Raw genomic sequence first — 12,488 nt, forward strand, 5'->3', positions numbered from 1 at the left:
TCCAAAAAAAAAAAAAAAAAAAAAAAAATTACTGGTTCTTCCAGTTTATGAAAATGAAATATCTTTTCATTATTTGGTGTCCTGTTCAATTTCTTTCACTGAAGACTTACAGTTTTCATTGTAGAGATCTTGTACTTCTTTGATCATGTTAATTTTTAGGTATTTCATTTTATTTGTAGCTCTTATAAATGAGATAGATGACTTCCTTGATTTTGATTTCAGATTGTTCACTTTTGGCATCTAAAATGCTACTGATTTTTGTATGTTGACTTTGCATCCTACAACTTTATTGAATTTATCAGTTCTAATAGTTTTTTAATGAGGTGTTTAGGTTTTCCAAATATAAGATTATATCATTATATCATTTTACTTCTTCTTTTCCTATTTAGATGTTCTTCATTTCTATCTCTTATCTAGTTGCTATAGCTAGAACTTTCAGTACTATGTTGAATAACATTGGTGACAGTGGACATTCTTGTTATGTTCCAGATCTTAGACGAAAGACTTTCAGGATTTCCCCATTATGATACTAGCTATGGGTCTGTTGTGTATGACTTTTGTTGTGTTGAGGTATGTTCTTTCTATACCCAGTTTTTTGAGGGTTTTTATTATAAGGGGACATTGAATTTTTACCAGATGCTTTTTTTTTGTATCAGTTGAAATGATCATATGATTGTTATTCTTCATTCTATTGATATGCTATATCACATTGATTTGCATGTATATATTCAATTAATATATATATTCAATTCTTTTTTGATTGATTTGCATATATTGAATCATCTTTTCATTCCTGAGATACACTTTACATGGTTATGAAGTGTAATTTTTGAAATGTGTTGTTGAATTTGTTTTGCTAGTATTGGTTGAAGATTTTTTGCATCAATGTTTATCAGAGAGATAAACAGTGTAGTTTTCTTTTTTTGATGTGTCTTTGTCTCATTTTGGTATCAGGGTAATACTGGCATTGTATAATGAGTTTGGAATTATTCCATTCTCTTCTGTCTTTCAGAATAGTTTGAGTAGCATTAGTAGTACTTATTCTTTAAATGTTTAGTAAAATTAAGCAGTGAAGCCATCAGGTCCTAGGCTTTGCTGGGAGACTTCGCTAGGTCCCCTAAACTTTGCTGGCTTCAATCTCATTACTTGTTCTTAGTCTGTTCAGGTTTTGGATTTCTTCGTGGTTCAATCTCGGTGGGTCATGTGTGTCTAGGGATTTATTCATTTATTATAGGTTTTCCAATTTTTTGGCATATAGTTTTTCACAGTAGCCTCTAACGATCTTTGAATTTCTGCAGAATCAATTGTAATGACTGCTTTTCCTTTTTTTTTTAAAATTATACTGAAGTTCTGGGATACATGTGGAGAATGTGCAGGTTTGTTACATAGGTAAATGTGTGTCACGGTGGTTTGCTGCACCTATCAAGCTGTCACCTAGGTATTAAGCCCTGCATGTATTAGCCATTTGTCCTGATGCGCTCCCTCCCATCCTCCCACCGAGTTGCCCTGGTGTGTGTTATTCTACTCCCTGTGTCCATGTGTTCTTATTGTTTAACTCCCACTTATGAGTGAGAACATGTGATATTTGGTTTTCTGTGTCTGTGTTAGTTTGCTGAGGATAATGGCTTCCAGCTTCATCCATGTCCCTGCAAAGGACAGAATCTCATTCCTTTTTCTAGCTGCATGATATTTCATGGCATATATATACCACATTTTCTTTATCCAGTCTATCATTGACAGGCATTTGGGTAGGTTTCATGTCTTTACTATTGTGAGTAATGCTGCAGTGAATATACATGTGCATGTATCTTTATAAAAGAATGATTTATATTCCTTTGAGTATATACCCAGTAATGGAATTGCTCGGTCAAGTGATATTTCTGGTTCTAGATCCTTGAGGAATTGCCACACTGTCTTCCATAAGGGCTGAACTAATTTACATTCCCACCAACAGTGTAAAAGTGTTCCTATTTCTGCACAGCCTTGCCATCATCTGTTGTTTCTTGACTTTTTAATAATCGCCATTCTGACTGGCATGAGATGGAATCTCATTGTGATTTTGATTTGCATTTCTCTAATGATCAGTGATATTGAGCTTTTGTTCATACGTTTGTTGGCTGCATAAATGTCTTCTTTTGAGAAGTGTGTGTTCATATTCTTTGCCCACGTTTTGATGGGGTTGTTTCTTTTTCTTAAAAGTTTAAGTTCCTTGTGAATTCTGGATATTAGACCTTTGTCAGATGGGTAGATTGCAAAAATTTTCTTCCATTCTGTAGGTTGCCTGTTCACTCTGATCATAGTTTCTTTTGCTGTGCAGAAGCTCTTTAGTTTAATTAGATCCCATTTGTCAATTTTAGCTTTTGTTGCAATTGCTTTTGGTGATTTCATCATAATATTCTTGCCCATACCTATTTTCTGAATGGTATTGCCTAGATTTTCTTCTAGGGTTTTTACAGTTTTGGGTTTTACATTTAAGTGTTTAATCCATCTTGAGTTGATTTTTGTATAAGATAAGGAAAGGGGTCCAGTTTCAGTTTTCTGAATATGGTTAGCCAGTTTTCCTAGCACCTTTTTTTTAAAGGAAATCCTTTCCCCATTGCTTGTTTTTGAATGACTGCTTTTTCATCTCTGATTATATTTGAGTCTCCTCTCTTTTTTCTTAGTCTGACTAAAGATTTGTCAATTTTATGTAACTTTTCAAAAAAATCAAGTTTTTGTTATGTTCTTTTTTTGTATTGTTTTGTTTCAATTTCATTTATTTCTGTTCTGATCTTTGTTATTTCTTTTCTTCTGCTACCTTTGGGTTTGGTTTGATCTTGCTTTTCTAATTCTTTGAGATGCAATGTTAGGTTGTTTACTTAAAGTTTTGTCTCCTTTTTGATGCTGGCACTCAGCTATAATCATCTCTGTTAGCACTGCTTTCATGGTATCATATAGGTTTTGGTTCTTGTTCCATTATTGAGAAAAATTTTCAATTTATTTTCTTAATCTCTTCATTGACTCACAGGTTATTCAGCAGCATGTTATTTGATTTCCTTGTGCTTGTGTAGTTTCCAAAATTCCTCTTGTTATGGATTTCTAGTTTGAGTCCATTGTGGTCAGAGAAGATACTTGATAGTTTCCATTTTTTGAGGGTTTTAAGACTTGTTTTGTGGCCTAACATATGGCCTGTTCTTGAGAATGATCCACGTACTAAGAAGAATGAGTATTTTGCAGCTTTTGGATGAAATGTTCTGTAAACATTTATTTGGTCCATTTGGCCTATAGGTCAGATTAAGTCTGATGTTTCTTTGTTGATTTTCTATCTGGATGATCTGTGAAATTCTGAAAGTGGGGTATTGAAGCCTTCAGCTAGTATTGTATTGAGGGTGTGCTCTCTCTCTCTTTAGCTCTAGTAACATTTGCCTTATTTATCTGGGTTCTCCAGTATGGGTGCATATATATTTAAAATTGTTATATCCTTTTGCTAAAATGACCCCTTTATCAAGATACAGTTCCCTTTTTTGTCTCTTACAGTTTTTGTCTTGAAGTCTATTTTGTCCAATATAAGTATATAGCTACTGATTTTCTTTTTTGGTTTTCATTGGTGGGGAATATCATATGTCATGTTTTTATTTTCAGTCTATGTGTAAGGCAAAAGATCATTGGGTCTGGTTTTTTTTTAATTAATTCATTCAATTTATATATTTTGATTGGAGAGTTTAGTTATTTATATTCAATGTTGTTATTGATAAGTGAGGACTTATACCTGTTAGTTTGTAACTTATTTTCTAATCATTCTGTAGTCTTCTCTTCCTTCTTGTCTTCCTTTTAGTAAAGGTGATTTTCTCTGTTGGAATGTTTTAATTTCCTGCTATTGTGTGTGTGTATCCATTGTATGTTTTTAGATTTAAGGTTACTATGAGGATTTGAAATCTACTTAAGATATGAGAAGTTTACACACCATAATTACAGTGTTACAATATTATATGTTTGTCTGTGTACTTACTATTATCAGTGAGTTGCGGAAGATTCATTGATTTCAGGTTGTTTCTTATTGCTCATTAACATTCTTTTGTTTCAGATTGAAGAACTCTCCTTAGCATTCCTTGTGGGACAGGTCTGGTATTGATTGAATTTGTCAGCCTTTGTTTGTCTGGGAAAATCTTTATTTCTCCTTCTATTTAAAAGACATTTGCACTGGATATACTATTCTAAGATAAAAGTGTTTTTCCTTCAGCACTTTAAATATGTCATGCCACTCTCTCCTGGCCTGTAAGTTTTTCACCCAAAAGTCTATTTCCAGTTGTATTGCAGCTTCGTCGTATGTTATTTGTTTCTCTTTGCTTGCTGCAGGGATAAATGAGCCTTTCTTTATTTTCGATCATTGTAAGTTTGATTATTAAGGTCCTTGAGGTAGCCTTCTTTGGGTTAAATCTGCTTGGTTTTTTATAACCTTCTTGCACTTGAATATTGATATATTTCTTGAGGTTTAGGAAGAACTTTGTTATTTCTTTGAATAAACTTTCTTCTCCCATCTATCTCACTTCCTCCTCTCTAAGGCTATTAACTCTTGGAATTGCTTTATTAGGCTATTTTCTAGATCTTGTAGGCATGCTTCATTCTTTCCTATACCTTTTTCTTTTGTATCTTCTGACTGTGTTTTCTCGAGTAGCCTATCTTCAAGCTCACTGATTCTGTCTTCTTGATCAGTTCTGCTATTAAGGGACTCATGCATCCTTCAGTACATCAATTGCATTTTTCAACTTCAGAATTTCTTCTTGATTCTTTTTAATTATTTCAATCTCTTTGTTAAATTTATTGGATAGAGTTCTGGAATTTTTTTCTTTGTGTTATCTTGAATGTTTTTTGAGATTCCTCAACAAAGCTGTTTTGAATTATCTGTCTGAAAGGTAATATATCTCTGTCTCTCTGGAATTGGTCCCTGGTGCCTTATTTATTTCGCTTGGTGAAGTCATGTTTTCCTGGATGGTCTTCATGTTTGTGGATGATTGTCTGTGTCTGGGCATTGAAGAGCTTTGTATTTATTGTAATCTTCAGTCTGGACTTGTTTGTACTCATCCTTCTTGATAAGGCTTTCCAGGTACTCAAAGGGACTTGGGTATAGTGTCTATGCTTTTGGTTACTGCACCCATATCTGCATTAGGGGGCAGGGACCCTAAGCCCAATAATTCTGTCATGTTTGCAGCCTCATAGAGACATGCTTTTGGTGGTTGTTCAATAAGAGCTGGAAGAAGTCTCTGAATTACCAGATATAAACCATTGTTCTCTTCCCTTACTATCTCCCAAACAAATGGAGTCTGTCTCTGTGCTACCTGGGGCTGGGGGAGGATTTAAATAAGCACCTCTGTGTCCACCCGCACTGGGATTTCACTGCATCAGACTGCTCAAGCCTGTAGGGCTCTGCAATCAACTGGTGGTGAAGTCAACCAGTCTTATGTCCTTCCTTTCAGGGCAGTGAGAGTCCCTTCAGGCCCCAGGAGGGGCCACATATACTGTCTGCGAGCCAGGGCCTACAGTTGGAAACCTTAGAAATCTACCTGGTGCTGTTTTCTACTGCTGAAACCACAAGACAAAGTCCTTTCCACTCTTCCCTCCCATCTCCTCAGGCAGAGGAATCTCTTACCATGTCCACCACCACCACCACGGACCTAGGAGGAATCCTGCCAGGGTACCACCAATGGTCACTTAAGGCCCAAGGGCTCACATTTAAAAATTTTTATTTTGTTTGTGATGGTTTTCTTTATTTATGTTTGGTAGATACATTTGCAAGTGAATGTTTGACATGTGTGTTTATCTTCAACTGGTGACATCTAGTGTCTCCCCAGGTGGTTTCTTGAAGTTTTAAGAATTAGGAGCATTTATTAAAGAAGTAAATATCCTGCTAAAGATTAAGCTTCCTTTAAATTCACAACTTATAAAATAAAATGAAATATTAGTTTTAATCTATTTTCATAAAGACTATAGTTTAACTGTTCAAGTAGTTCATTTTAACTAAATGTGTGATTTTTTCAGCAGAACGAGTCTTAGCAGTGATATCAGAGGAAGAGCAAGAAAGACTTGAAGAAAGTGAAAACAATGAGCTCCAAGTATACAACAATTTCATTTAAATTTCTGGTTGACTATTATGTTCTTTGCTTTAATAATATAGGGTAGTCCAAATGAAATTACCTTTCAGATTAGCCTTTGTTAATCAATAGATTCTAATTTACTATTTAATATTGAATTTTAAATACATTTTAACTAGTTATAAAACTTAAAAGATTTTTAAAATCTATACTAACTTATACCTCATCTTTACCCTTGGAATAGAGAGAAAACATTTTCAAAATTTTCTTTCCTTTTTTATCTTTATGACATGTTTATATGAGGAAGAAAGTAAAATGAATTATTGAATCATATTATTGAGCAAAAGAAGTTATGAACAGTTTAAGAGTGATGGCCGTTGTGTTCATGTTAAAGGAGTCATGATGGCCAGTGATTCAAAATGTGCAGTTTTATATTGCCAGTCACTAATGAATGCCAAGGCTAAACATGTATTCTGCCTCATGCTCTCTCATTGACTTCAGGTCATGTTTAGGAAGAGAGCTGGGTCATAAAATCAACCTAAGTGTTTATTAAGAGAACCATACTCTGCAGAATGGGACCTTTGGTGTTAGTGCAGAAACACAATAACATTTGAACTTACTGCAGTCGCAGAAAATGAGTACAGATTATTAAAATTTTTATCCACTGTCATTAGTACACATTAGAATATATTAGAACTGGACTTAAGCAGATAAACTGGATACATCAGAGTGTCATATTACAAAATATAATTTGAATTAAAATTTGAGAATTTGCTTTTCTTCCTGATTGGTATTGATTTTTTCTTCTAACAAAGTTTGCCTACAGTCCAGATAGTAATCTTCAGAAAAAGTACTTAAATGCACCGCACGTGCTCACTAGTTAGGGTATGCTGAGGTAAAATCTTTTCAGGTGAGGACACTTTTGTAACACTACTAATCATCTGCTCATTCATGTTTTGGTAGATATAACAAAAAATGAATTTATTCCAAACAACAGTGCCAAAGTTAAGTTTGCTGGTTTATTTTTTTCTTGCAGTTTTAGCTAAGGCAAATTATTTTTTACTTCTCCCTGTGATTTGGGAGCAGTTAAACATACAAAGAAATTTAACAATTAAATTTTAATTTTAATTACTTTAATTTTTTTTCTTTACACTTTACTGAAAATAAAGTTATTTTAAAAACATGCTCCTGGCTGGGCACAGTGGCTAATGCCTGTGATCTTAGTAGTTTGGGAGGCCGAGGTGGGAGGACTGCTTCAGTCCAGGAGTTCAAGACTAGCCTGGGCAACATGGTGATGCCCCATCTCTACAAAATTGTTTTTGAAAATTAGCCAAGCATGGTAGCATGTGCCTGTGTTTCCAGCTACATGGGAGGCTGAGATGAGAGGATCACTTGAGCCCAGGAGGTTGAGGCTGCAATGAGCCATGTTTGTACCACGGCACTCTAACCCGTGCAACAGAGTGAGACCTTGTCTCAAAAAATAAAAACAAAAACATGCACTCTGACAAAGACAACTTCTGAGAAACAAAACAAGCAAATTAACCTTTCCCTTTTGCATCTGCCAAAAATCTCTCAAGACCAAGAAAAAAATAAAGATTGGATAGAGAGGATACGTCTGTATATTCAGGACTTTTTTGTGTAAAAGTCTGAGGAAATGTATATTAAATGAGGCAAATTAGAGTGGGAAAATGAAAATGAATTCACTTCTTACAAGTGAGTTAAATCAGAGGTTTGGTGAAATCTGTGAAGAATACAAATTACTGTTTTTCCTGAAGCCACTCCATGATAGCTCAAAAGGAGAAACAAACATAAAGGAAATTCCTTCTAATTTGACAAATAATATACTTGTGAGGGAAAAAGATGCATCTGGAGTGCCTGTCTTTGTGGCATTGCAGGCATTTTGTTGAACACATGGAACTCAGTCTCAAAAATGTGTGTATATCTCATTCATATTCTGGGTTTTTGGTACATGTTTGCCAGACATCTTCTAAGCTTTATTTAAATGAAAATAAATTAGACTGTGAAAATAACAAACCAGATAATGAATATGTTTTTAACATAGATGAGGAGAATTTTTATAATGATAGAGACTCTAAGAAAGCATGGAGCTGTGAGCCGAGATTGCGCCACTGCGCTCCAGCCTGGGCAACAGAGTGAGACTCCGTCAAAAAAAAAAAAAAAAAAAAAAAAAGCAAGGGACCCAGAAGTTGTTACAATGGAAATGAAAGAAGGTCAAGAGTTTGATATGCAAATGACAAAAAAATATGACCAAGATACCATGAGGCATCAAATTAGACATCAGGCATATGCCTCTATGTAGTGATCCAAAAGGTCTTTCAGATTCATTGGGTACCCCCTCCAGAGAGATAAAACATGATTCAAATAAAAAGCCACAGTATTTCTGCAGATATAGGCACTTAGAAGAAAACAAAAGCAATACAAGACTTGTTCCAGAAGCCATTCTATGACAGTCTTAGTGCTAGTAACTACAAAATCAGGGTGCCTGAATTAGAAAATTTGAGTTCTTTATCACTACATCATGACAGAACATCAAAAGTAGATCTACAAAGAAAATGACAGCAAGATACACAAAGGTTTAAGAATGAAGTAGACATATTACAAGTAGAGTTCCTGGTTTTGAAGAAAGTTCAACTTCAAAAAGTGGTAGAGGTTTACTTGTTGTTACTCTTTGTTTTCTCTCTTTATCAATCATCGGATCCATTCTGAATTTCTACTGATGATAAACTTACGTGTAAAATTGGGTTATCTAAATCTGTACATAGAAATAGATTATTTCTGCTATCTAAATGATAGAAGTTCAGAAAAACTTTCTCTAATCTTTGTTCCTTGATCAAGCAAAGTCTATCAAGTTTTCCAAGTGGTATAAGAAATCATACACTAATTTATCTATATGCCTATGACCTTCAGAACCAGGATAAGCATAAAGAAAATTGCTTAAAATTATAGCCCTAGGGTTTTCCCTTCCGTTTATGTAAAGATGAGATGTGTTTAGCAATAAAATGGAAATACAATGGGAAGGAAGCAATGACTGAGAAGGGAGATAAAAATGTACTAGTCTTGAGAGTTGTAAGAAATATTCTTGGCCAATGAATCTGTTTCTTGTGCTTTCATGTTTTGTAGTGTATCTGTTTAACTGCAACTCTTGCAACATATAATTATATTATAACCACTTTCAATATTTTTGAGAAGTATATATACTTTCACATAATTTAAATAACTCTCAAATGTTTCTGTTGAGTCAGACTTCTATATTCTATTGTTTGATAGAGTATGGTAAGTTAATGGCGTATATGATATTTTTATATAAGTATCATAAATTCTCAGCCAAAAATTTAGTGTATGACTTTAAAGTAGAAAACTGAGTTCTAGACAGATAAAAAAGAAAGATAAAAGGCAGTGGGGAAAAGAATAGCTTAGTGCACAAAGGGTGAAGCTTCCTTTCTGTTCCTGAAGCCCCACAATATCACATCTTCAAAAGCTAGCTGTTTAAAATCCAAGTTGTAAAGAAGGAAGAAGACAATTTTTGTCTTTGTCTTTTATGAGGTGGTGGTGGGGGTTCTGGCCTTTGGTCCACTGAATAAAATGATGTTCTTAATTTAATGCCATTTGTCTGCAATAGTCAAGTAGTGATATTCATACTGGCCTCATGAAAAGCAGAAGCATTTGATACTTTTCATAGGAATTAATGATCTTTCTATAATGTCAAAACCCCTGCTACTAACAAAACATGTTCTAGTTGTTGAAAGTGATTTAATCTTAGTTTTATATTAATGGAGGGGTTAGTTTATTATTTCCACTGATAGGTAAGAAGAAAATGTATAGGCAGTTCAGAGACCATATTTTGGATGTTCTTCTTTTTACTTTTGAGAAGAGTAACAGTCTGCTCCAATAGTGTCTAATTTGAGTACAAAGAGTTTGAACACAATGGTATGCCACAATATATACTAGTGATAATTTACTAATATGTATTTTGTTCCTAGTAAAATAGTTCAGTATATTTCCCCCATTTCATATTTATGACTCTTTCAAACGTTATAAAGAGGAAATAGAAGTTATTGCAATGACAAATGATTTTATGACTCTCTAAGCAAAGCTCTATAATTTTATCTTATTTACTATTGGTGTTTTGAAATAAAAAAGTTTCTTTTTGTATTTAGTTACACTACAGAAATAAATGTGATTTGGTGGAGGTGCACTAGAAGTGGTTAGAAAACCTGGGGAAAATTTTGCAGCTTGCTTATTTTTTGACCACTCCTTTGCAGAATTGTGATAATTGAGTTTGGTGATGTATCTAAATACATCACCAAGTGCTTAGTGAGATGCTTATATTTAGCATTTATGCATGCATGTCATTCTTAGGACTGCCTATAAAAAATACTACCAAAAGAGAATATCTGTAGAATAGTCTCAGGAAAAAGGAACTTAAAGGACATTGGGAATTTCATCTGTCCAAATATATGCAGAACTAAGGCTCTTATTATATGGTAGTATATAGGTTAGATATCAGAGTGTAAACCCAATATTTAATGTAGTAAATTTTAAAAATCTTTTATTTTACACCTTTGGGTTTGTTATTGTTCTGAGAAAGGTTTCTCCAATTCTGGGAACCTTACACATCCTCTAGTGGTTTCTCTTTTCCTTTTATGGATTCATTGTCTTTAAATAAATCATTGACCTTTGGAGAATTTATGCTCTACGAGGTTTGAAGTTGTAATTCAACTTTTTTTCCCAGTTAGATATTCATTCATGGCAATGCTTTCATTGTATAAATGTGCAGGATATTCTTTAATTTCAGAGAAAGTAATGAGATGTCATTGTATTGAATGCTAGCTAAAAGTTTCCTTTGTTTATTTAGATTTCTCATGGGCATAAGAAAGAAAAAGATCTGTTGTACGAAAATTGCATGTTGCAGGAAGAAATTGCCAGGTTAAGACTGGAAATAGACACAGTGAAAAATTTGGACCAGCAAAAGGAAAATAATTATCTTGAGCACATTAAAACTGTGAAAGAAAAGAATGATTTCCTTCAAAATACTTTGAAGCTGAACGAGGAAACATTTACAACAACGATATTCCAGTACAGTGTACAGTCTGAAGTTTTGAAAGCTGAGAATGAAATGCTCAGTTTTAAATTGAAGGATGAAAACCAAAACCAGGAGAGACTGGAAACAGAAATTGAATCATATCGTTGTAGACTGGCCGCTGCTATACAAGACTGTGATCAAAGTCAGGCATCAAAAAGAGATGTAGAACTCGATTTCCAGAGAACAAGACAAGAGTGGTTTCATTTAAAGGAAAAAATGAATTTTGATATGAGCAACCTAAAAGATAAGAATGAGATGCTTTCTGAAAAACTTGCTAATGCTGAAAATGAAATCAGAAGCCTCAAAATGAAGTGGCACCACACAAAAGATGCTCTAAGAGAAAAGACATTGGTTTTAGAAGATGTCCAAAGAGACCTAACCCAATCACAATGTCAAAGGAAAGAAATTGAACAAATGTTTCAGAATGAAGAAGACAAAGTGAGTAAATACATTCAAAAGCAAGAATCTCTAGAGGAGAGGTTATCTCAAATACAAAACGAAAATCTGTTACTTCGACAGCAACTGAATGAGGCTCACAAGAAAGCTGATAATCAAGAAGAGACAATAATTAATATCCAACAGCATTTTAATGCTATTGTCAAAAATCAAGCTCAGAGTGAAGAGCAAAGTCTTCTACTGGAGCAGGAAAACAACAAGTTAATTAATAAATGCAATTACATAAATGAAAGATTGTACAAATATGAAAAAGAGAAAGCAGAAAGAAATGTAAGTATTGAGAAAGAAAATATTTTAAAACTTCTTGAAAGAAAATATAAAGCAATATTTGGTTTTTGCTAAATGATGAGTCTCATTGAATACAAATATATATGTATTATAAACATATTTGCTTTATCAGCCTAGAAGCATGCCAGCAAAAAAAAAAAAAAAAAAAAAAAAAAAAAAAGACTGAAAAGATGCTTTACTTTGAGTAAAGAAATAGTGTCACCTATGAAATGTTGAGAGGTTAAGTTACAAGTTGTTAATAGAGACTAGTATCAATAGTGTAGTCTTACACTGCTGAAATAATACCTTTTTTAAAATTTGAGGCAGAGTCTCACTCTGTTGACCAGGCTGGAGTGCTATGGCACGATCTTGGCTCACTACAACCTCCGCTTCCCGGGTTCAAGCGATTCTCCTGCCTCAGCCTACCGAGTAGCTGGGACCTCAGGTGCGCACCATCACACCCGGCTAGTTTCTGTATTTTTAGTAGAGATGGGGTTTTGCCATGTTGGCCAGGCTGGTCTCGAACTCCTGACCTCAGGTGATCCACCCACCTGGGCCTCCCAAAGTGCTGGAATTACAGGCATAAGCCACCA

The 12,488-nt window shown here is 34.2% G+C and overlaps 1 protein-coding gene across 1 annotated transcript in view; it reads left to right on the forward strand.

The window, feature by feature from the left end:
• Positions 1 to 12,488, forward strand: part of LOC105555502 (coiled-coil domain-containing protein 144A-like) — a 57,207-nt gene that overhangs the window by 6,297 nt on the left and 38,422 nt on the right. Inside the window, exons 2-3 of the mRNA XM_012002470.1 lie at positions 6,016 to 6,089; positions 10,945 to 11,898. Of these exons, the coding sequence (XP_011857860.1) occupies positions 10,993 to 11,898 (906 nt within the window). The 5' untranslated portion in view covers positions 6,016 to 6,089; positions 10,945 to 10,992. The remainder of the gene's footprint in view (positions 1 to 6,015; positions 6,090 to 10,944; positions 11,899 to 12,488) is intronic.

This window comes from Mandrillus leucophaeus, unplaced genomic scaffold, assembly GCF_000951045.1.
Source record: "Mandrillus leucophaeus isolate KB7577 unplaced genomic scaffold, Mleu.le_1.0 Scaffold689, whole genome shotgun sequence".
In the NCBI taxonomy this organism is placed as follows: Eukaryota; Metazoa; Chordata; class Mammalia; order Primates; family Cercopithecidae; genus Mandrillus; species Mandrillus leucophaeus.